The sequence below is a fragment of the Astyanax mexicanus genome, chromosome 4 (assembly GCF_023375975.1).
Source record: "Astyanax mexicanus isolate ESR-SI-001 chromosome 4, AstMex3_surface, whole genome shotgun sequence".
In the NCBI taxonomy this organism is placed as follows: Eukaryota; Metazoa; Chordata; class Actinopteri; order Characiformes; family Acestrorhamphidae; genus Astyanax; species Astyanax mexicanus.
The window spans coordinates 18,650,681-18,676,084 of NC_064411.1; the positions used below are offsets into that span (position 1 = coordinate 18,650,681).

At 39.3% G+C, this 25,404-nt stretch overlaps 4 protein-coding genes across 11 annotated transcripts in view; 3 read left to right on the plus strand and 1 right to left on the minus strand.

Moving 5' to 3' along the window:
* LOC125801480 (gastrula zinc finger protein XlCGF49.1-like) overlaps positions 1-25,404 on the plus strand; it is a 280,269-nt gene that overhangs the window by 220,951 nt on the left and 33,914 nt on the right. The window lies entirely within an intron of this gene.
* Positions 1-25,404, plus strand: part of LOC111197331 (NACHT, LRR and PYD domains-containing protein 12-like) — a 686,367-nt gene that overhangs the window by 154,001 nt on the left and 506,962 nt on the right. The window lies entirely within an intron of this gene.
* Positions 1-25,404, plus strand: part of LOC125801186 (zinc finger protein 665-like) — a 316,241-nt gene that overhangs the window by 19,909 nt on the left and 270,928 nt on the right. The window lies entirely within an intron of this gene.
* LOC125801441 (zinc finger protein 239-like) overlaps positions 21,524-25,404 on the minus strand; it is a 308,090-nt gene continuing 304,209 nt past the window's right edge. For all 4 annotated transcript variants that reach the window (XM_049478187.1, XM_049478186.1, XM_049478185.1 and 1 more), the window contains one exon: positions 21,524-25,036. In XM_049478187.1, the coding sequence (XP_049334144.1) occupies positions 24,063-24,917 (855 nt within the window). In that variant the 5' untranslated portion in view covers positions 24,918-25,036 and the 3' untranslated portion in view covers positions 21,524-24,062. The remainder of the gene's footprint in view (positions 25,037-25,404) is intronic.

Genomic DNA, 25,404 nt, shown 5'->3' on the forward strand with positions numbered 1-25,404 from the left:
GGTAAAGTTTACATGTGTCTTGTTAATCATTTTATGTACAATATATGTCAAAAGTGATCCGACTGAACCATGTTTCTTTGATATATCTTTGGAACAAGTTCATCATTAATAATGTTCTATTCCAAGAATGCAGTAAATATCTTCATTTTTATTTCTCTTTTTTGTTTGTTAATAAATGATCCATCAGGCTTACACACATGGATCAGACACATGCATTTTACAGCTCCCATTGTGAAGTATTTTCTCAATAGTTCCAACATAGTTCTACTTTTTATACATTCAGTACATAATATAACTGTACATAATATTTGAATAGGTTTAGGTTACTTAGGTTTAAGTGAGCACATTAACTGTCAGAGAGTTACAGGTAATTATTATTAGCTAGCTAGCTTTTGCTAAATAACCTGCCAATGTATTTAGCTAATGCAGCTTTAATTAAAATAGTTAATAACTACAGTAGACTACAGGCCAAATATAATAGAATATGTGAACAGCTAGCTAGATAATAATAATCACATGTAACTGTTTAACATTATGTAAAAGATGATTGGTTGAAACTCCCTCTGCATCTGTGGTGTCTGGGTTTGGGTCCACCTATTTAGTAAACCTGAAATTCTCACAGTATGATTGTGTGCAAAATGAGAAACAGTTTGCAAATATGAATTAAGTATTTGCCCTCACTCACTACTGAAGTAATATCCTTGTAATATTCAATCATGAAAGACAGAAAACAAAGAAAAAAATCAGCCAGCATGAAATAATCTGGGAAATGAATGAGGGTGATTTCTGACCCTTGTGGCCCTATGATAAATCCTGCACCAACACTGTTAAAATAGTGTCAGAGTTTGTTTGTGAATCTGTTTTTATTAGATGCTGCGGAGCTTTAAACGCGCGGATGAGCTCGCGTTCAGTCTCGCGTTCACGCTCGGGTTCAGTCTCGCGTTCACGCTGGGGTTCAGGCAGACAATCTAAACTCTAGTATGCAAAACTATATTATTATTTTTATTAAATTTTCCATTCTTTTAAATAGCAGGCTACTTTGATTTTTATTTCTCAGCCCGGACGAGACCCGGCCCGAGGAAAGTAATGGAAAATCTCGGGTCAGTCCAGGCTCCAGGAAATATTCATCTGTTTTTCAATACTATTTTTATTTTATATGAAGCTACTGCCTGATAATCACCATATAACAACATATTACTGTTAATGAAAACGAACGAAATAACGAAAACTGAAAGTGAAAGTTCCCCTTAACTGAAACTAATAAAAACGGTAATTAAAAGAAAAAAATAAAACAAACTGAAATTACAGTATCCATTACAGCAGCTTAACAGCGGGTGGTGTTGTTCCGTTTCTGCTCGCGAAGGGGAGCAGGGGTTGCGGGGTGCAGCGCGCAGCGCCTCGCGGTCCTCGGAATTGCTTATATTTACAGCGCTCGAGCTAGCTGCGAAATAATGACAGAAAACTCTGAGGAATTAGAATATGAGCGTGAGTGACATAAAAAAAACTGTTTTGTAGAGAAATAGGAGATGAGGAATATTTAAGGAAACAGCTGTAACTTTGAGTATCTCACACTGAACACCCCATGCTGTAGGATAAACTGATAAATCTGATTATTTTGGTGGTTGGTTGGTTAGTATAGGGATTTATTGTCACTTCAGCACAAATGTGGCTATTTGTGGCGATAATTTTGGTGAAAATTAGTGAAACCTGTAGAGCTTATTGAGTTTTTGCTGTGTGATCTCCTCAATGAGAAGCCCCACCCCATAACCAATCAGGGAGCTCTAACTGCTTACCACTCCTACTGCTCTTTCATTGTGAATGCGCACAATGTCTTAAACGTCCGTTTTTCAAAGTTCAGGTTTGGCACGTCACGTGGTTAATATACCGTCACTATTTTACAATACCGTCACCATATTTAAATACCGTGGTATACCGAAATACCGTCATACCGACCAACGTTAGACCAGACCCTCGAAAGTGTAGACGTCATCCACAATGGCTGGAACTTCTTGAATCTCTGTTGAGCCTGTAGTCGTCAGATGTAGTCCCCCTTGGCTACGAGTAGAGATGGCAGAGTAGAGTAGCTTCATTTTGCCAGTGTTGTCAGCAATAATGCAGTCTTTATTTTCCAGATTTGTGCCGAATGCATTCACCACTTCTGGAGGAACACCACCTTTAAATCTAGACTCTTCTAAACATTTCTATTTGCTCAAGCGTTTGAGTAATGTCTCATTACAATGTCTTCCTCTTACAGCTTATCCAGCAAATATAAACCCTGTCCTAATCATCTGCTTTCTCTTTCTCTCCCCATGTCCTGAGCTGCTGCTACCAGTGCCCATCCCACTCCAGCAGAGTTTTATAAAACCATTCTAACCCCTTTTTCTTCCCTCCCCTCTCTGTTCTCTCTCTCTCTCACGTGCTGAGATGCCGGGCCGGCCGGTCTGCCTGGATGTGTCCACTTCAGGAATCAGCCCTGCTCTTCTACTCATCAGAATCATTACACAACATTTCTAACTCCTGCTTTTTTGTTTCTCTTCCTTTCCTTTCTGTTTTCTCTATCTATCTCTTTTACATGTATGGAGATGCTGTTCCTGATGTTCCCAGCCTGGCTCTCCACTGCCCGCTGTGTTGTTCTCCGGCTCTGCAGCCCAGCACTGATTAACATTAACACACTCAGTATCTGTTTCTGTATTAGCCATAGCTCTATAGTTTGTGCCCATCACATTCTTATATTCATAAATTAGTACCTGTTATATTAGCCATAGTTCACATTAATTCTCTGTACTGTTTTTGTTCTGTTATTTGTTATTTGTTTGTACTGAGCGGGTCAACCCGAGTAGGATGGGTTCCTCGGACTGAGTCTTGGTTCCTTCCAAGGTTTCTTCCTCTTAAAGGGAGTGTTTTCTTGCCACTGTGTCACCATAAAATTGGCATCTCTGTGGTGCTGCTCATAAGAGGCGTTGACCTGTTTTTCCTGTAAAGCTGCTTTGTGACGACCTTTGTTGTAAAAAGCGCTATATAAATAAAATTTAACTGAATATTGAATACAATGAACAATGTTACACAATGTTCAGCAGTTATCATTTGATAACCCTCTGATTTGCTTATTTAATAGGACAAATATTTCTAAAATGTTACACTGATCTACAGATAGGTAGTTGTATTCCTGGTGTATATTATTTGATTAGATCTGGATAATATATGTTTTTGGTGCGGACAGCGCGTCGATTTAACTATTCCATTATAATTTATCACCATCATCTCATAGTCAGCGGGCAGGTCTGCTTTAGAAGCATGTCCCACCACAGCCTGGTCACGAATGCCTTTAATTCCCACGGCTCTTCTTCCACGAAAAGAGACTTCAACTCTGTCAAACTGCATCAACCAACCAATGAAGTCATTAATATGCCTTTCAGTTCAAAATAATGTGCAAGACTTGGTCATCAATGTGGAAGGACTGCTGCTCACCAAGTTCATCCACTATATATGTATATTTAGTATATTTAGTATATATTTTATAAAAAAAAAACAAGACATTCAAAATATGTACACGATAAACAGATTTGACAGTCTTGAAAAGAGGGCAGATTGTTGCAGACCAGAAATATATAGAAAAGTTGAAACTTTGTATTGTAAAGTAAACAAAAAAAATAACAATGAGGTTTAGGTGCTAGTGTTTTGTTCAATTGGATCTGTTATGATGCACCTGGATAATCTCTACAGAGAGGACTGGAAAGGGAGGGGTTACTTGAGTTTGCAGAGCTAAAAAAAAAACACCTGTTATTATTGGGGTTTACAATATGTGTGTATGGATGCTGGTGATGAAGCTGTTCACCATGGCAATGTCAACCCCTGGGGCCTCATGTACTAAGACTTGCGTAGACTTCCTACTAAAATGTTCCGTACGCTCAGAGCTGAAAAGTTCCGTACGCACAAAAAAATCCGGATTTATCAAAACGTGCGTAGACAAAATCCCACGTACTTTCTCTTAGTACATCGCAATCAACTTGAAATCAAGCGCAAATGCACGAAAACCTCACACCTGCCACGACTCCTCACTCAATTATGCAGAGTATAATGTTAGTATCTGTAACAAAAAAAATTCTAGGAACTATTAAAATCAATAAAAGCTTTTTTTTTACTTTAAATACATTTATGAAGCCTATACCTATGTAAGAAGTGTAAATCATCCTTTACACACAATAAATTTCTTCATTTCTGTATTGGTATTAAGAACTTTATATAAGGTGTATGGCTATACATATGCCTATTGGGTTCTATCTTTTCTTCTCAAATTAATGCACTGAACTGACGCAGCTCTCTCTAATGAACGTCAGTCGGTAACAGATGCTGTAAATACTAAATGCCTCTTAAGAATATTTTTTAGTTGGAGGACCATTGCTGTCTTAGAACTCCAGGCCAATATTTAATAAAAACATATTTGTTTAAAAATTACAAAAACATTATTGGAGACAATCAGTGATTTTAAATTATTGTCCAGCCTTAAGTATTATGTATATAATATGTACATAATACTTAAGGCTGGACAATAATTCATGTTCAATATACATATCAGTGGTGTGCAGTAAGGCCTATAAGGGGCTGACCAAACGTGCATGTAAATAATTACTTATTTTTTTTATCAGGGATGTATTTGATTTATTGCAAGTGTAAGCATTTATTTTATAGATTAACGAAAAAAACAGCAACTAATTCAAAGCATTAGCCTGTGATTTTCGTTGCTATAGGACTGTATGATTGACAGCGGTACTGACCGATCAAAGCTCTTTAAAATGTCTTCTGCTCACGTGTCCGCGGACCCTTCTCCTGATTTTGAGAAGGGTGTAGTAATGAGTCTATTAGAAAAGTCTTAGGACAATCTAACCAATAAGACTCATGCTTTTCACTCCAGGGGCGGGGCCATGGCTGCCTAGCCCCTTCTCTGCGCTCGGATGAAGGGGTCAGGCTACGCGCATTGATTAGTAGTAAAACGGAGAGCGCATGCTGGATTAATTAAATATTTAGCTAACTATCATGGAAATAAGACAGATATTGTGTCATATTATATTAAAAAGCCTTTTTAAAGGCTGCCCTTCAATGTGAAACTAAGTAATATGCCGTGTGACTGGTGATTTTTGTGTGTACTTAATGTTTTGGCTGCTCTGGCGTCCTGTAGAGATACAAATGAGTGATATTTGTTAAACGCCTGTACTTGTAGGAACATTAAGCATTTATTGTTGGGTCTATTGTATGCTTTTGTAGTTTGTAGCTGTATTTGTGGACTGTTTATGTGTATTATGTTCATATAACTCAGTCAAGACAGAGTATATATAGTTATTGTAGAATTTATCAATGTGTCTGTCGGGCGGGGGGATGTTGGGGTTAAGGGCAGGGCGGGTGGTTGCAGAAGGGGTACCCACTATATTCACGACACGCCACTGATATAATATATATATATATATGTTACGGTCACTGACTTAAGGGTCTTCTGTGTTGCTACCACTCACTGGAATTACGTTGCCTTCTACGGTGTAGTACTGCTCGCCATTCCCTGGCTTCTCAAATTTGACGGAGAGGGGGCGTACGGCGCGGTCGCACCGTGCCTCTAAGTCAGTGGCCACGTGAACACTAGCACATTTAAACACAGCAGTGGAAGAGCTGACGAACAGCTTCAACTCCCCATAGCGGGTGGTTAGGTTGTAGTTTTTTTAAAATGTAGGACTGTCCTTCTTCCATTAGAGAACAATCGTCATTTTTCAGATGGGCAACAATAAGTTGTTGCCCATCAGAGAGCACACACGTAGCCACTGACTTCATAGCAGTAGCGACAACCGCGCCGTCCACCACCTGCCAACCCTCTGCCCGGGGCACCAGGACTTTGCTAACGCACTTCACCCGGATGGGTGACTCCTTTTTGTAGGGCGTCGTCGGGCGGGAAAACATTCTGTGTAACGAAAAGAGCACAAACATACAAAATAAAATGTTAATATTATTTTATTCACTATGTTTCACGTAATTTATTGCATACCCATGATTCAACAGTCCATATGCAAAAATATTATGTGTTGATTGGTTGGAAGAACAATCCATATTATTAAACTGTTTTGGAACTAAGTGGGGCTATTTTGCTGTTATTGTTCTGTGTATGTGACGCTTAGCACTGATTAATTATTACATAATAAAAAAATAATATGAAAATAATCTAAATATATATATTTTAATTGCTTGGTAGAGATGCGTGACGTTGTTTCCACCTGGACCGTTTAAAATGGGGACACAAGTGCTGCTAAGAAAGAAGGCCTCAATCAATGGGGGTGAATGATGAATTAAAAATAGCAACTATCCACATGTCCAGGACATTCCACTGATTTTGGAAAGTATTTTGTATAATTATTTAATATAATTAGTTATATTTATTTTTATAATATAATTAGTTATTTTTTATTATTTTCATATGAATCCATTCATTTTGTATTCACTTGGATGTGACCCGGCAAACCTGGAAGAGATTCTTAAATGGATATCGTCCTTTCTAGAGATTTTTTCTGGAGCAGTGTGAGAGTTTTGTTGTGGTGGTGGATGGATTAATGTACAAAGTTTTGCCAAAAAAATCTTCCATTTATTTAAAGAAGATCTTGGGAAAACGTGTCAGTACAGAAACAGTCGTGCTGATTTTAGTTGTGGACCTGAGAAAATTAATCATAAACGGTAAGCTTTTCATATTCTACTCCAGCTTGCTTAAATAATATGTGCAGGAGGGTTTAACTATATTTACCATGCACTTTAACGCGGCCTAAACCCTATTTTCTCTACCCTAAAATTAGACCAGCCGATCCAGACCAGCAGCTCCAAGGCGTGCTGTAACTTTTAAAAAAGCTAATGTTAGATGTTACTAAAGCCCGTTAAAGAAGATTAATTTACGTTAGTCATTTTGTAGTAGCTCACAAAGCTAGATAGCGCAACATTCCTTTTTCATGTCGCTAGCTGGCGAACAGCTAAAGCTACAGGGCGCATTGGAACTACTGGTCTGAATCTTCAGGTCTGGAACTTAAGCTGGTTCTCTGGCTCTATAGCAGTGGTCTCAATCTTATTCTATCTGGGGGCCGCTGTAGGTAGAGACTGGGTGAGGCTGGGCCGCACAGGACAAGAACACGTATTTTATTCAACACATTCTGCCATGCCAGGTGTTCTGTCGAGTGATGCTACCCATCGATACGCGCTTTCTAAAGACACTGCACATGTGCTAACCTACATTTGTATTATTATTTCAAGTGTACTATAATAATTCTGTTTTTCTAATATTTTTTGTTCATTTAATAACCTGGACTGTCATTACATTGTCAAAGTGTAATAATAATAAAATATTATCTTAAAATAAAAAAAAAGATTATAATAAACTCTTACTACCATAACTTTACCCTGATACGGTGGTTTAGACTATCCAAATATAGTACATGAACTTCTGCTGGAAACATGCTCTAATATTGTGCTACTTTTGTACTTTTACCTTTAAATATACACAACAGGGTATCACGGTTTGTCAGGGTAGCACAAGTCGACAGAACACCAAATATCTCGTCTCGCCGTTGTGATGGAAGGTGTTTATTGAAATGATTCATAATCAATGACGTGTGATGATTCATAAACAATGACGACTATTAATGATATTACCTTTTTGTTCTATGCGATGATAATGTGTACTGTAAACTGAACTGAACATTCTACCCTCAGTGAGCATTTCTGAAATGCTGAGTGAGAGTTTTCTCTATCTGGCGCCAGCAGTGTGTGTCTATGTGTGTGTGTGTGTTAAGGAATGCACGTCACAGCTGTTCTGTCTACAAGTTCTGGCGCCAGGGTCATCTTCCTTTCTGCTTGCAGTGTTTTGAGAACCAGCCTGATATGCCCACTAAGGGATTATGTCATACCATCTGTCAGAAGAAGTTGACGTGTCACAATGGTGGCACTGTGCCCATAATTGGGAAAGTAAGACAGTAAGGGTTGGGAGGATCTGAAAGGTATAAAAGAGAGCGTGGCACTTTTCCAAGGGGGGAGATCACTCTGTATTCATACGTGTGTCTTCTCAATAAATCTTGTTACTCATTCTGATCAAGACTCAGAGACTCTGAAATTTCTTTCTTCCTGTCGTTATTTTCCACCACACTGTGTGGGCGTATCTTGAATCCAAATAAGGCTACAGGTGTAGTCAATTTTAAACTTTTAATGATTAAATGAACTTTACTGTGCTCTATATAAATCCATATTTTGCCGTTTGTGTGTGTAAGGCTCGAATGTGTGTGTGTGTGTGTGTGTGAAGTCCCTGATTGGCTGAAAGCAGCGCGGCGGCTTGATTAATTTGAATAAAGAATGCGGGGTTGCGTTCAACGCAACCCAACCCAGCCGGTATGCAGTGGCTCTCTCCATTGAAGTGAATAGGATGCGATGTGCTGTTGAAGATACATCAGCAATGTTATTTTATTCTTTATTCTGTTTATTGTTTATGTAAAAACTGGGTTTGCAACATTGAATATTAATCAAGCAATCGGTTATTTACACTGGAGGAGGACCCTCATTTACTGTGCCGCTGAGCATTTACAGTTTAAAAGGGATTAAAAATATTCTAAATAAAATTAGAAAAAATAGAAATAAAAACTAACATTTACTATAGACGGAAAAAATATAAAGATAAAAAAGGAAAAATAAAAAACTTTAAAAAGATCATAAAAATTAATACATCAAAAATAAAAAAATATATATCTTATGAAAAAAATTATTTGATCAATAAAAATAATAAAAATATTTAAAATGAATTCAAAAATAATTAATATAAAATAAAAATTCATTTAAAACAAAATCAAAGCCTTTCTAATAGTGCGCAGAATAATATCAGTTTCAGTTAGTTTCGGTTTCAAATAATTGAAACAGCTCACCAAAACCTCAACCTATCCTTTATATTTGACAATATTTGATTAACTTTACAGGTCCTCACTCATCTTAATTAATTTAACTAAACTGAGTTGTTATATTATTTGAAGCCTCGCGCTGAATTCAGCTCGGCGATGCGAGAGAGAGAGAGCGGCGCATTTTGCCTGATTTCTCTTGATTGAATATGAGTAAATATTCGAATTTAATACCATACATTTTGCTACACTTTATAGGACTTTATCTATTAAAAGTTTTTTTAATCGCAGTGCCATGCAAGCTTTCAAGCTCGTTCTGCGTGACTGCGGCATTTTAAAGCGCAGGAGAGATTTTAGTCAATTAATTAATATATACATTTTTTAAATAAATTTGCCCTGGGGATAAGAAATGAACGCTAACATATAGCTTTATATTGCTGTGTATTTCAAATGTTTTTTAAGGTTTATATACTTGACATGCAGCACCAGATGACAGGGTGATGCTTTATTTTTTAGATATGAAAAAAAAATTAAAAGCGACTTTCAGTTACATAATAGCAAAGTGAAATGTGACATAAATGACATAAATAAAGTTATGTCCAGTTCAAAGTTCTTTTCTCTTTTAATTTTTCATTTCAAAAACTCCAGCTATTGAGTAAGAATAAGCATCTGTTAAAATTCTGGACAGCAGAATGCCTGTGTCTGCTCTATTAAGCTTAGTCTGTGTACTAAGCATAAATATAAATCCTTATAACTGTTTGATCCAGGTGTTAAACTGTTGTATTAATACCATTTTAACGTTTTTCGTTTCTATGTTTTGAAATTCGTTAGATTATATTTTTGTCAACATTTTGGGTTAATTTTCGTTTGTTATTTTTCTAATAATAATAGAAATTATATAATTAATTTATATATATAATTAATTTATGCACTCATTAATATGCCATACCGTCTTTGTTAAAGAGCATAATATAAAGTATTTCAGCATGAAAGCACGTATTTGTAATGTGTCACAGCGTCCTGAATCATTACTACATCTCTGCTGTTTGTAACAACACATCTCGCAATTGGCCCGCGGGCCGCGAGTGTGAGACCCAGGCGCGCAGATGGACATTTTGAACTGGGGGGGACCAAGCTGTAAAATTATATATATATATATGCTGCAATAAACTTTAGAATAATCACTTTTCTGATCAACACTAGCCATACTGAAACTGTTATTGGTCTGGTATGTCAATATGTCCCCAGTGCCATCTGCTCGCATTCTTACACCATGATGCCAAATCACTGACATCCTACTATTCCATATCACATTGTTTGGTTTTTGAAAAAACGCTGTCATTGTTTTTTGTTTCTTCATTGCTACAGCCTAGGCAAGACCAGGAAGACAATGTTAACATTTTACATCTTATAATTTCAGTTAACAGCGACTGCTTACTAAAATAACATCATAATAACATCATACATAAAATCAGTGGAGAGAGCCGCTGCATGCCTCGGTGCATGCCGGGTTGCGTTGCGTTTAACACAGCTCCGCCCTCCGGGCGCGCGTCCACTGGCACCGACGCACCCTATTCATTTCAATGGAGAGAGTCGCCGCATGCCGCGATGCATGCTGGGTTGCGTTGCGTTGAGAGCAGCCCCGCCCTCCGGCAGGAAAGTGTGAATGAGTACCTTATTGGTATGTTTTTGTAGTAGTTTGTTTTGCAGTTAGATTGGTCTAAATATTTAACCAGGTTAACTAGCTAGTTAGACAGCTTGGTTAACTGGTACACATGATAAAAACTGTGCTTAAAAAAAAAGTAACTTAGGAAATATCTCTGTAAAAAAATCTACATATATTTAAAGATTATTTAAATATGTTGAATTAATTTTTTCCCATAATTGCTGTGCTCTGGTGCATTAACAAAAAGTATTTTGAAGCACTAATGCCTATGATCGGATATACTCAAAGTATAGATTATATGTACATTTAAATTATGTTATGTTAGTAACACATTTAGTTACTATAGTATTTATTAATAAATTAGAATATGTTCAGTACATTAGCAAAAACAGAAAAAGTATTCCTTTAAATACAACATCGGTTTTTGCAAATTATAATAATTTGTAACGTTTATTTTATTTAGTAATTAAGGCTTATGTATGTGTTTCCTGTTTGTGTGTGTGTGTTATGAATATTATATGTGTGGATTTTCACCAAATTATTTCTTGACCAATGTAAATTGTAAAAATTTTTTTAATAAAGTGTTCTGTTCCACCCCCAGAGGATATCTGTAGGACTCTGTGGCGCAGTCTCCATGACACCTACAAAAAGGAGGTAAAAAGAGAGAGAGAGAAGATCAGGAGTGGGGCAGGGGCCTCATTACACCGTCCATGGCGGTTCATTAATGTAATGGGGTTCCTTGCCCCATTTGTTGAGGCAAAGGAAACTACATCAAACCTAATGAGACGCTATTCAGCTGCAGCCTCATCCAGTCAGCCAGGCAGCAGTCAGCCAGGCAGCAGTCAGCAAGGCAGCGGCAGTCAGCAAGGCAGCGGCAGTCAGCAAGGCAGCAGCAGCAGTCAGCCAGGCATCATCAGCGGCAGTCAGCAAGGCAGCAGCAGCGGCAGTCAGCCAGGCATCATCAGCGGCAGTCAGCGAGGCAGCAGCAGCGACAGTCAGCCAGGCATCATCAGCGGCAGTCAGCAAGGCAGCAGCAGCGACAGTCAGCCAGGCATCATCAGCGGCAGTCAGTGAGGCATCAGCAGCGGCAGTCAGCGAGGCAGCAGCAGCGACAGTCAGCAAGGCAGCAGCAGCGGCAGTCAGCGAGGCAGCAGCAGCGACAGTCAGCCAGGCATCATCAGCGGCAGTCAGCGAGGCAGCAGCAGCGACAGTCAGCCAGGCATCATCAGCGGCAGTCAGCCAGGCATCAGCAGCAGCCGCAGTCAGCGAGGCAGCAGCAGCGACAGTCAGCCAGGCATCATCAGCGGCAGTCAGCGAGGCAGCAGCAGCGACAGTCAGCCAGGCATCATCAGCGGCAGTCAGCGAGGCATCAGCAGCGGCAGTCAGCGAGGCAGCAGCAGCGACAGTCAGCCAGGCATCATCAGCGGCAGTCAGCGAGGCAGCAGCAGCGACAGTCAGCCAGGCATCATCAGCGGCAGTCAGCCAGGCATCAGCAGCAGCCGCAGTCAGCAAGGCAGCAGCAGCAGTCAGCAAGGCAGCAGCAGCGGCAGTCAGCGAGGCAGCAGCAGTCAGCCAGGCAGCAGTTGCAGTCACCTGGGCATTAGCAGCAGCCAGCCAGCAGCAGCACCACCACCACCAAAGCTAGGCATCCAGCAGCACCAAAGCGAGCCAGGTAGCAGCCAACACAGCCCAGCCAGCCAGCACATCCCAGCCAGCAACACCAGCGGAAAAATTAGCACCCCTGCAACCACAAAAAAAAGAAAGAGGTGAGAAGCCATGAGCTCATTTGAAGAAAAACTGATCGCATGTTTAGGTGAGCCCAGCCCACCTCCATTAGATGAGGATGAGTTATTTTTTAAAAGCCTAATTCCAGCTCTAAAAAAACTACCTGATGCAAAAAAAACACTAACAAAATTGAAAATACATCAGCTGATTGTAGAAGGTCTGGAGGAATGTGCTTAAAAAAATTATGGGTTTCTGTTTTATAATCTGTTTGGTTCCAGTTAAAAAAAAAAAAAAACTACCTGATTTCTAAAAAAAAAAAAAAAAAATTAAAATACATCAGCTCATTGTAGAAAGTCTAAAAGAACTTAGTTTTATTTTAATCTACATTTTATAATCTGTTTAATCAATGAATTTTAATCTTTACATTAAAAATTTGAACCACTGCCATCGTCTTGGTCTTTTTTGCTATCCTTGAAGAAAAAACTGATGCTTTCTAAAATTTTCTTAATCCATTTAATCTCTTAACATTTATATATATTGTGTGTGTTGGGGGGGTGGGGGGAGTGGTGGTATGACATGATCCTTTCCTTACTGATTTAAACAATTGTAAATGTTATATAATATGCTAAAATATTCATAAAGTCTTGCTTTTTAGTTCTATAATTTGATAAGAACACTCCATGAGATTTGTATGTAGGCAAGGTAAGAGAATGTGTATATCATGTGAATTGTCAATATGAAAATCAAGGTGTTAACATTGTGCATGAATATATTTAATGATCAAAGGAAACAGCTCTTTAAAAGTGGATTAAGTGGGTCTTAAAAGAGCCTTTGGGTTGTAGGCAGCTCTTAAAAGAGCTTCTGGTTTAGGGCAGACTACACCACGTGATGTTGCCATGGAACAGCTCCTTCTTGATTGAAGTAGTCTGTGAAGGTCTCCCTCATACGAATAGCCTGCCTAGTGGCATTGTTGGACCCAACCCTCTCAATGTCTTGCAAAATAGACACTGCGTCCTGTTGTGCCTGGTGTGGAGCATCAGATGGCCTCCCTACATCCTTCAGGTTGCTCACTCGGAGGAAGTTGTGGAGAGCACAGGTGGCTTTGACACAGTTCTCAGCAACTGTGTGATGAACTTCAATCACACGCCGATACATTCGCCACTGGGAGGAAAGAATGCCAAAAGCACACTCCACCACTAATCTGGCACAGCTTAGACGGTAGTTAAAAGCCCTGTGTTCCCTGGAGATGTTTGTGCCAGGATAGGGACGCAGCAGGTTTTGGCGTAGAGGAAAGGCCTCATCTCCTACAAAGACATGAGGCAATGGGCCACGATGCTCTGCTCCTCGAATGACAGCATCTTCTGGGAGGTCTAGGGTGCCATCTCTGAGGCCTTCACCAAAGGCAGAGTTGTATAGTGTGCCTCCATCACTCGTTCTGCCATAGCTGCCAACATCAACAACCCGGAAAAGGTAGTCTGCATCTACAACAGCCAAGAGAACAATAGAAAATGTCCCCTTGTAGTTATAGTACAGGGAGCCAGAATTAGAGGGGGCCTTGATGACAACATGATTGCCGTCAAGAGAACCAATGCAGTTGGGGAAGTTCCAGAGATTTAGGAACCCATCAGCAATGTTCTTCCACTCCTCCTTTGATGGGACAGGCAAGAAGTCATCTACGAGGGAAATCCAGATGGCTTCACTGACTTCCCGGACCACCCTGCTCACTGTGCAGTGCCCCACACGGTAATTGAATGCAATGGTGCGAAAGGAATCTCCCGTTGCAAGGTACCTGTAAATAAAATAGAAAATTGTGTGTGTGTGTATGTATATGTATATATATATACGTGTATGTATGTATATGTGTATATATATATATATATATATATATATATATATATATATATATATATATATATATACGTGTGTATATATATACATACATTGAAATTAAATTATATTTATTAATTTTAAAGTAATTTAGTTTAATACATTAAATTATTACTGTAATTTTAAAAAGAAAAATAAATCCATACATTTAACTGAGACAAATTGCAAGACGTTCAGCTGGAGATATTGCCTCTCGCATTTGTGTGGTTTTCTTTGCTATCAAGGGTCCCACTTTTGATAGCAGCTCATCAAACTGATCTTTGGAGAGCCTAAAATACTGTTGGAAGAGAACAGCATCCAGGCAAAGCTCCTGCACCAGCCGATAATATTCCCCAAAATTCCTGCGAGCACATAGGATCGGGTGGACCCAGAAAGCCCGGTGGAATCGGCGCTTTCTCCGAAGATGAAGAAGAGCGAAAATATACTATTGGACAATATTTACATGGCTTGAGCGGGAAGGATTTTAATTTGATTATCATTATCATTACTAAGTGAAGGTTTTATCAAATGTGACCCAGTTAACTATGTGAATAATTTCATAAATCTTTTATTTTAAATCTATAATTATTATTAATCGCCATCATTTTAATGATAGTAGTTATAGTAATAATAGTAATAATTATTATTATTAGTAGTAGTATTATACTAATAATAATAATAATAATAATAATAATGCGCTTCCGTTGTGTACGTTCACGTCACAGACACGCCCACACGCGGCGAGCCGAGACATCCGGCACGGCGACCTGCGTTGAAGAAAAGTGCCAGTGGACGCGTACCGTCACACACTGCACGCGGTAGGTGCGGCGCGGTACGCTGACCCCATAGGATTCAATAGTGTCTAGAGCGGTAGAGCGGTGCGTCGCTGCCGCGGAGCAGAGCGGAAAGCGGCGCGTTTCCCCGCCCATAACCACGCCTCCACCGCGCTACCGCGGGCAAAGTTCAACATGGTTCAACTTTGACCTCACGGCAAGCGGTACCGCGGTGAGAACGCGTGACGTGAACTCACGCGACCAGGTAAATTTTGTAGTCCAAACAAGCAAAAAGCATGGGCGAGGGACTGATTTTAACTGTTAGCGAATTCCCTGAGCTGTACAACACGTCCCTGCATACATACAGAGATACCAGGAGAAAGGATCTTATATGGCAGCACATCTCCTCTTTATTTGGTTATCCAGGTATTTTTGGCTAGAGTTACTAAATTTGGTGGTCAGTGTGGTCCACTAGCTAACTGCCAGTATCAGAACCAGAGCCCATTTTTCTGTAAAGCTGCTTTGTGACAACAATTTTTAAACCATATGCTATATTTTGTTCTTAACATTCATTGCACAGTCCAAATGAAATGCTTATGTTTATTAACCTATGCTTTAATACTACTGTATATGATTACTGTTTATAGGTTCTGAGCTGTATCCAAAGTGGCATACTATAGCCTATACAACACAATATAAAAACAAAAAGTAACTGGTTGCAATTTACAATGTAATATAACATAAATAGCTTAAATATAATAATATTAATAATAATAATAATAATAATAATAATAATAATAATAATAATAATAATAATTAAATACAAAATTAATCCGGTGTTTATTTTAATACTGATGATACACTCTATGGCTTAAACCAAACACATGAGCTCCTATGTCATTTTAGCAAGATTCACCACGACATTGTACACTATACTGCACTTGATAGCAACACTTGATGCTGTTAATGATATATTTTGGCTAAAATGAATAAATTCAACAAATTGCAATTATCTGATATTGTATTAAGATGTTACTGTAATAATAAAGTGAGACATAGTGTTCATACTTATCATTTTATTGGTATATACACAACATTTATACATTTTTTTATTTTTTTTTATTTGTTAGATGTGGGGAAATGTAAGGCAGCCTGGAAAGCACTGCGGGACAGATATTTAAAAGAAAGGAGGCTCATCAGGGAGAAGAAGAGTGGAGCTGGTGCAGAAGAGAAAAGTCGCTGGTGTTATTTCACAGTCATGAGCTTCTTGGAGCCTCATGTTAGAGAAAGAGCTACAAGTTCCAACATGTCACTGTCCGAGCCTCCATCACTGTCAAAGCCTCCATCAATGTCAGAGCCCCCATCCATGTCCGAGCCCCCATCAGTGTCTGAGCCCCCATCAGTGTCTGAGCCCCCACACCAAACCCTTTCCCAGTCCCTGCATGAGCCCACACCCCAAACCTTTTCCCAGTCCCTGTCATCAACATTGTCCACCCACAACCCAGTCCTTCATCCAGTCCTTGCCTCCATCCCAGTCCCTGTTCCAGTCCCAGTCCTCTCATCAGTCTAGCGCAGGTATGTCAATGGGCGGTCAATCCACATCTCGGGCTCCACAGAGCACTGGAAAGAGAAGGAGGAGGCAAGACCAGGGACAACTGGACAGTTTTGACTATGGATGAGGAAGAGCTCTTTCTCCTGAGCCTGGCTCCTCGCCTTCGGAATCTAACAGGAGAAAAAAGAAGTCAGGTGAAACTTGATATCCTGACTACTTTACACAGGGCTGAGTTTTCAGGATGATTTTTTTTATACTTGAGAAACAATATGTACTGTACTGTCTATGTAGTACATGGTGTGTTTAGTTTTTTTTTTATTTAAATATGCACCAAAGCCACCTCTTCTGTTCTTACCTTGAGTGTTGTTTTGGATCTGGAGTGTTAAACATGTGAAGGATGAAATCTCATTTATTCAAGCTGATCTGTTATTAAACAATAGCACTATCCAGACTGTTACAGAACATTAAATAAATGTTACATTAGTTAATAACTATATAGTCTTTGTGGTATTTGAAGGAATGACTTAAGGTTAGAGTTCAATATAACCTATACTTTACATACTTACTTGGATGGGTAGATATCATTGAATGCAAATAAAAAAATGCTTTTTTATGAATAAGGAAGTGGCTCTTAAAAGAGCCTTTTATTGGTAATAAGCACAGCAGCAGGTGTGGGTTGCATTGACATCAGGCCTCGGGGTCCCAGGGCATCGCGCCAGCAGCAGAGCAGAAGTAGGTGGTGAAGGCCTCCCGGCTAGCAATGGCTTCCTGTGTGGCATTATTAGTGCCCACCCTCCTTGCAGGTTGCAGAGCTGGGGCATCTTCTGATGAGCCAGGAGGTTCTACTGGGGTGTTCCATCTTTGAAGGTTGTGCAGAACCACTGTTGCTTTAACAATGGCATCTACAATTTCAGGGCTCACCCCAATCACCCCAATTACCAAATTACCTGAGGGGGAATGCCTCATCTCCCACAAAGACATGGGGCATTGTCCCCAGGTGTTCAGCACCAGGAATGAGCATGTCTTCTGGGAGATCCAGCCTGGCTTCCCTGAGGGCCTCTCCAAATGCAGATGCAGCCAGGGTCCCTCCATCACTGTTCTGCCCGAATGCACCAATATCAACAACCCTAAACAGGTACCGGGCATCCACAACTGCCAGCAGCACAATGGAGAAAGCTCCCTTGTAGTTGTAATATTGGGATCCAGAATTATTGGGGGCCCGCATAACTACATGCTTCCCATCTATTGCTCCCACACAGTTGGGAAACTGCCATGTCTCCATGTAGCCCTGAGCAATTTCCCTCCATTGGGCAGCCTTTGGAACTAGCATGAAGTCTTCCACCAGGCTGTCCCAAATGGCCTTGGAGACCTCTGGGACAATGTTTGCCACTGTGGAGATGCCCACTCGGTAACTGGAAGCAATGGTGGTGTAAGAGTCACCAGTTGCCAGGTACCTGAAAATATGACATTACACTTACAAACATGAAGGCACTCTGATTGCCATGCACAATCTTTATGCATGGCAATATCATTACGCAAAAAAGCATACATACAGACATAGAAAGGAAACTAGGATCTTAGTAAATACTCAGTAGATACATTATGAAACCTTTAATTTAGGGAGCCACAGAGAGAGAATGATATATATTCCTAGAATTATATATTATATTATATTATATATTCCTAGTTTCTGCTGGTGTTAATTGATTGTATAGCAACATATACACATATACTCTGCTTGTCATTGTTTTCTTATACATCACCTACCTCAGACAAATTGCCAGGCGCTGTGTTGCAGAAATAGGGTCCCGGAAATTTGTCTTCATTCTGTACACCACCGGCCCAACTCTCATAAGCACAAGGTCGAACTGCTCCCTGCTAAGCCTAAAATAAGTTTGAAACCGATCATCGTGGAAACGGAGCTCTTTCACTAATCTAAACTCTCCGAGGTGTTCCCTAGACCTGAGAGTTTCATGCACCCACACCCTCCTCTTTTTTTTCACTGCCATCCTCCTCCTTCTTAAAAGAAGGACAAAAATCAGGGTTTTTTTCTGACGTTGAGAAAGATAGCGATACATGTCTACAGATGCTGTAGCCGGCACCACACACCAAAACACTAGTCGCAGGGGTGACGTGTTTTACTAAACCCCGCCTATTATCAGCAGGAGATGCTCAGCGTCAGCAGCAGCGCAACGCACCCGCAACTGACCAGCGTAGAGCAGAGCGGCAGCACAGCGGAATGCCGCGCGGCATACCGCGTGCAGTGTGTAAGCACCTTTACACACACACACAGAACAGGCGCCTTTCAACCACAGAAGAGAAGCTGAAAGCGGCAGAATATGGATTTATAGAGCTATAGGTTACAGTGAGGTTGGTAAAAAAAAATAAAAATATTAAACTTATGACTGTCTACTTCTGTTGCTTCATTTTAATTCAAAAACGAGCAAGGAGATCCAGCGTTGAAAAAAAGTGCCAGTGGACACGTACCGTAAGGAGCTGGTAACTGCCTGTGTCTGTAGTCTACAGGCAGTTACCAGCTCCTTAGAACCCCGGACTTGAGAAGGTGCGTTAAATTTACATTGGAACTGGAACACGGAGCTCCGAACAATGTAACCTCTGAACTGAACGCTTCCTAGTTTAAAAACGAGGGCATTGTGGAACACAGAATTCCACAAACGTACAGTTAATTAAATTAAAACCCCAACGTTTATGCTTGTAGATGGTAGATTTCGGATGAGGTCACTATAATCATCTGCGCCCATGGTGAGACCCCTGCTCTGTAGTGTTTATGCGTCTCATTTTGACCCTGTGGCTATAAAGACTTCCTAAAATCAAACTTGGGTAAAGGGAGGAACTAGAAGAGTTTGTGACACAGAGAGGAAAAAAGGAGGAAAAAAATTGGAGCAAGCCAGAGCTCAGGGTAAAAACTGGCATAAATTTATTTTTATGCAAACTAAGATCCAAAACTGAGTGACTGTAGACAGGTGTTTCAGTTTCATTGTCCAACCCCGGTATGTCCCAAATGTGTCTATAAACTGGGTATAGGATATATATGATATCTCAATAAATTTTATAAAACATATTTTCTTTTTTGTTTGTTTTCAGCTCAGAAAGTCCTTTTGTAACGTTTGTAATAATACTTTTTATTATTTTAAGCAATGTCTTTTTTTCCACAGATCTTTCAGACACATCCCATGTAAAAATGTCCCCAGAACTCGTCAAGCTAGTCATACGGTTAGCTTATTAGAATAGGCAGCAGTGACTTCATTTAACTCACAATAGAAAAAAGGGCAATTCTGTTTATACTCTTTTTCCTAAAGTTCATATTAATACTTGTAAAGGGTTAATACTTGTAAAGGGTGTTAACATATGAACAGCTCAGGCATGAGGGATTGTGGTAGCTGCCGTTTCATACACAGCCAGTCTATCTCTGCTCTCTCCTACTGGTATGCAGATTAGCTAAGTGTCAAACGGTCAGGTTGTTACCGTCATTTAATGGTCCATATTATGTCAATTTACATTTGAGATTTGTAGGTATAAACATACACATATTCACACACATATTTTTTCACAGTTTATTTTTTCACCTGCATATCCGATTAGCCTAAATTTTACCCTGTATATTTAATTCCCAGCGCCAGAGAGCTTTATTTTCGTGATAAATACTTCTTAAAACTGCATTGACACTAATGTGGTGACGTGTTTGTGTGTGTTGTGTTGGTACATGTAGATCAGGTGCAGCAGTGCTGCTGGGGTTTTTAAACACAGGGTTCAAACACCTTTTACCATGTAAAATTCAAGCACTTTTCAAGCACTTTCAAGGCCCATTTTCAAGTTTTTTTCAGCACCTTTGAGCAAAGTGGTAAATTAATGATAACGGTGATATCTCAAAACTGCGATTCAGCAATAATCAATATATTGCAAAACTATTCTCCACACTTCACAGCGACTGAGCTACTGAGAAAAAAAACACTTCTATGTAAGTAAATAGCAGGAGTTATGGATTTATTGGTGTCAGTTTCACACAAGTTACATACCAATGTTCTCAAAATACTGAGTATCTCAACATAATGTGTATCCAATAAATTTCGTTCCACTTCACGATTGAAAGATTATTGATCTACTGTTCGAATTATGATGTATTTGGCATGATACGTCATAAAGAAGAAAAGGAGATCCAGTCCAAAATTGTAGTTCCGTCAGATTTTATTCAAAGAATCTTCTGAGCAAAACAGTTTTTTTGGATACATCAAAAATTGAGTAAAAAGATTATTGAAAAATGAATTGAAATAAAAAGGTGAAAATAAGAGGAAAACCCCAAAGGTGAGAAAAGTTGGGGTTTCCAGAGTTCTCGGCTGTGTGAACAGGACCTGTGGCTCTGTAGTCCCTCTCGGGAGAAGCTCTCCCGCCCAACTCTACTCTTCTTCCTAGACAGAGTCTAATAAATACAGGCATTCGCCTGGCCTCAGTCTAATAGAGTGTGAGGAGGCTCCTCACACCCCCCGGATCCTGATACTGATAAGCAGTTATTCATCCTATACGTCAGCCGAGAACTCGGTCACCCCAACCTTATCAGACTATAGATTACATGTACAGAAACTCATGGTTCCGCTGGAAAAAATCAATCATGCTAAGTTGCAAGAAAAACGGCCTTGCTTTGAGCACAAGGACACAATATACATACATTCTAAGTCACAATGTGAATCATCATGAATCGTGCTAAATGCTTGAATAACATACTGATTAAGTGAAATGCTGATTTAGTTACACACAGATTAACCCTTTAATCAATGAACAATGAACATAGTAAGGCAAAACTCCTCCGTATTCTTACACACTTGTTAATTCTTCACAAAAAAAACAAACAAAAAAATCATATATTTATTTTGAAGCCCAAAATGTGGCAAAAGTTTGAAAAGTTCAAGGGGGGGCCGAATACTTTTGCAAGGCACTGTATATAGTGGTTGCTTGAATGTATGTTTGGCTGTGTACAAAAGCTTTTGGCTAAATGCTTAAGTTGAAAGAATAGATAAGATTGCAGATCTTGCAATATAAAAGCCTTTTATTGAATCACATAGATATGAATATGAGTAAATACATAAGGTGATGTAAAACAACGATAATAGCTGGTACTGGATAAAACAATCAATAAAGTAAATGGATTAGATATTTTTAGTACCTTTAGAGATATAAAAAAAACCCTTTAGCAAAACAATACCAAATAAGGAAAAGATAACAGAGTATATAACTTTAGCAACACAACACAACCAAATATCCCTGTAGATTAACTTGCAGATTTTTAATCAGACTGACTGAACCATAGACCAATGAGAAAACCAGTAGAGCAGGGGTGTCAAACTCATTTTGGCCGAGGGCCACATTGGCATATTGGCTGTCCACTGAGGGCCAGATGGAACTTATAAATGTGATAAAATGTAACCAAATGTAATATAAAATGAATGTAATTACTCCTTAATGTTAAATAACTCTCAATATATTAATTATTCAATCAAATATTACAGTTGCATGGAAAAAATGTTTGCTTGTTGCTCTATTAACATAAATCCTTTTAATTTGTCATGTTATGAAATCCAAAAACTCCATCAATCAAGAGCCAAACTAGTCAAGTGAATAGAAATGACATAAAATACAAGTTACATTAACTTTGATCAAAACGTTTGATACTGAAATAAGGCTTAATAAATATAAAATTAAAAAGTGTGAGCTGTTAAGAACATGTGATAGATTTGGCATTTCCTCAGATTTAGCAGTTCCTCATACAACCACTAGTCGGAGCTGCAGCAGCAGCACAAGCCCGCAGTCTTTACTCAGTCAGAGCTACAGCCCAGCCACGGGCTACAGGGCTCAGCTGAGGCAGTCTGGAGCATTTTTACAGTTTTTAAAGTTCTTCTGTGTAGAAAATAAAGATTTTTAACCCCACTAACCGAATAATACAGCTCTCTACAGTTCATCTTTCAGCCCAAGCAGCTAATAGCAGCAGTTTAGAGCAGCCGTCACGGAGTCACTGCTCGGATTACATTATAAACAGGTCAGTTAGCGCGCTGCTAACCTCAGGATGTTTATAACTACGGAGTTTAGAACACACCACGGCTGCAAGGTTAGACTGTTGAAGGCTACTGAAGACTATTAAAGTCTATTAGAGGTTATTGAAAGGGTTATTGGGGGCAGAAATCAGTAAAGGCTGGTTAGATAAGTGATTCACGTGCTCCTCCTTTGCTGTGGTGAAACTGTGACTAGCGCTATCACAGTGATGTTTATTAACGTCATTAAAACAGATTTTGTCAGCTATTGTCTTATAAATATTTACACAGAACTTATATCTCTTCTAAAAAGCGTTTATTTTGGTCAGTAACACTCTTCGTAACATAAAAGGCATACCGGTCTTTCGCCTTGAAGCACAGCCGTCCGTCTGCATCAGCTTCTCTTTTTCTGGACATTATGGGATAAACGTTTGTATGTCTCAATTCCACCCGCGAAGTTACGCCTTCCCTCCGGCAGGGTTTCCACATCAATGACTACACTGCCGTGTAGTGGCAGTAAGCCGTAACTTCGCGGGTAATACAATCAAGCATTGTGGGAAAAGTAGTTTTTGGTCAAAGAACGCGTCTGACCTATTTATTATAGACACTAAGATCTTGCTTGGATTTGGCCACATTTGGCCCGCGGGCCTTGTGTTTGACACATGTGCAGTAGAGGGAATCAAGGATCCTGCAGTCTTACTGCAGCACAGCCTGCTGAGTGTTGCTTTCAGTATGGAAACTACAGCTAGACCGTTTTTTTTTTTGTTTTTTTTAACTCTGAAAAGGATTTTGTTGGCCTTTTGTTGCAAGCTAAGAATATTCTCTACTCCTAAGAATACTCTACTCCTTTAAACTACGACATCTAAATTTTAAAAGACTAAGTAATGCTAATCTAACATCTGGAGCAAACACTGGCAGTGCCCTCGCTCCAACTACAAACTACAAACGTGGAGTGGAGGAAAAAATAAAGAAAGTTTTTATATGTAAACAATTGAGAATGTGTTAAGGCTGTAAATGACATAAGTTGACCAAATGATCATTTCCTACTTATGGCAAAGCATATTCAATTTTTAAACCTAAAAATGTCCCAGAATGATAAAATCCTCACTTTTGTTTATTATTAGTTCTAAAGCTAATGCTGAGATTTAATATACGATTTTACTCTGAGCTAGCATCATCGCTTTACTATTTATTCAGCATATCACTGAAAAAATTGTAAAAATGTATGTTCCTAGTTTATGCTGTTAGTGGTACCATTTATGATTCTGTGTGTAAAAACTTCTTAAAACACAACACTAAGTGTTGAAGAGCTCTGCAGGCATTAACTAATGTAGGTATACAAACAAACATAAAAACACAGCATGAAATTCAGTAAACATCATCTCTGGATAAGATTCATTTTTCTGAACCTGTAAAAAGCCATTTTTAAATGAAGTTCTTGTAACAGAGTGAAGATTTTGTGCATGATGAGGTGTTTTTGGCTGTCTGAAAGATTTAAGGTTTGCATTTTTTATGGCAGAGGAACAGATTTGGGATACTTTTCTATCTTTTGTGAATGCACTGATGTAATATAAGTTCACTCTGTAAAGTAAAACTCTTCCCACAGTCTGAGCAGTGATACGGTTTCTCTCCTGTGTGAATTCGCTGGTGTATTTTGAGAGTACTCTGTTTAGTAAAACTCTTCCCACAATCGGAGCAGTGATACGGTTTCTCTCCTGTGTGAATGCGCTGGTGATTTTTGAGATGACCCTGTTGATTAAAACTCTTCCCACAGTCTGAGCAGTAATACGGTTTCTCTCCTGTGTGAATGCGCTGGTGTATTTTGAGATGACTCTGTTTAGTAAAACTCTTCCCACAGTCTGAGCAGTGATACGGTTTCTCTCCTGTGTGAATGCGCTGATGTTGTTTGAGATCACTCTGGGTAGTAAAAATCTTCCCACAGTCTGAGCAGTGATACGGTTTCTCTCCTGTGTGAATGCGCTGGTGTTTTTTGAGAGTACTCTGTTGAGTAAAAATCTTCCCACAGTCTGAACAGTGATACGGTTTCTCTCCTGTGTGAATGCGCTGGTGTATTTTGAGACTACTCTGTTCAGTAAAACTCTTCCCACAGTCTGAGCAGTGATACGGTTTCTCTCCTGTGTGAATGCGCTGGTGTTTTTTGAGAGTACTCTGTTGAGTAAAACTCTTCCCACAGTCGAAACAGTAATACGGTTTCTCTCCTGTGTGAATGCGCTGGTGATTTTTGAGATTACCCTGTTGATTAAAACTCTTTCCACAGTCTGAGCAGTGATACAGTTTCTCTCCTGTGTGAATGCGCTGGTGTTTTTTGAGATTACTCTGTTTAGTAAAACTCTTGACAGAGTGCTGATGTTTCTCCATGTCGGGACTTGGCTCCATCTGTCTGTGAAATGTAGCAAACAATTTCTGCGTTTTCAGGAGATTCTTCTGGATGGCTTGTGCTTCACCTCTTTCAGCAGTTTAACACTGCTCTTTATTAAATATCCTGGTTGTTTATTCTGGAAAAACAAAGAAAAAAAATTGTGTATTAAAATAAAAGCAGGTCAATTAACCAAAAATAACTACCTACATTAGTTACACTATATGGAGAAAAATACTGGGACACCTTCATACTACAATAAAGGCTTCAGTACTTTTATCCCATTATAAATTCACAGACATTTTAATATTTAGTTGTATCTTGACTGTCAGCAGGCTGCAGCTGCAAAATGTATGTAGCAGAAACACTGCTGCTGTCCAGCACTGAATACAGTGTTATACTACTACTTTAGTAGTATCACACTTTACACTATAATCCATACTACTAAAACTTGAAGCTCGGCTGCGCTCCGGTCCACACCTAGAACCTCCCGCTATGAAGCCGAGC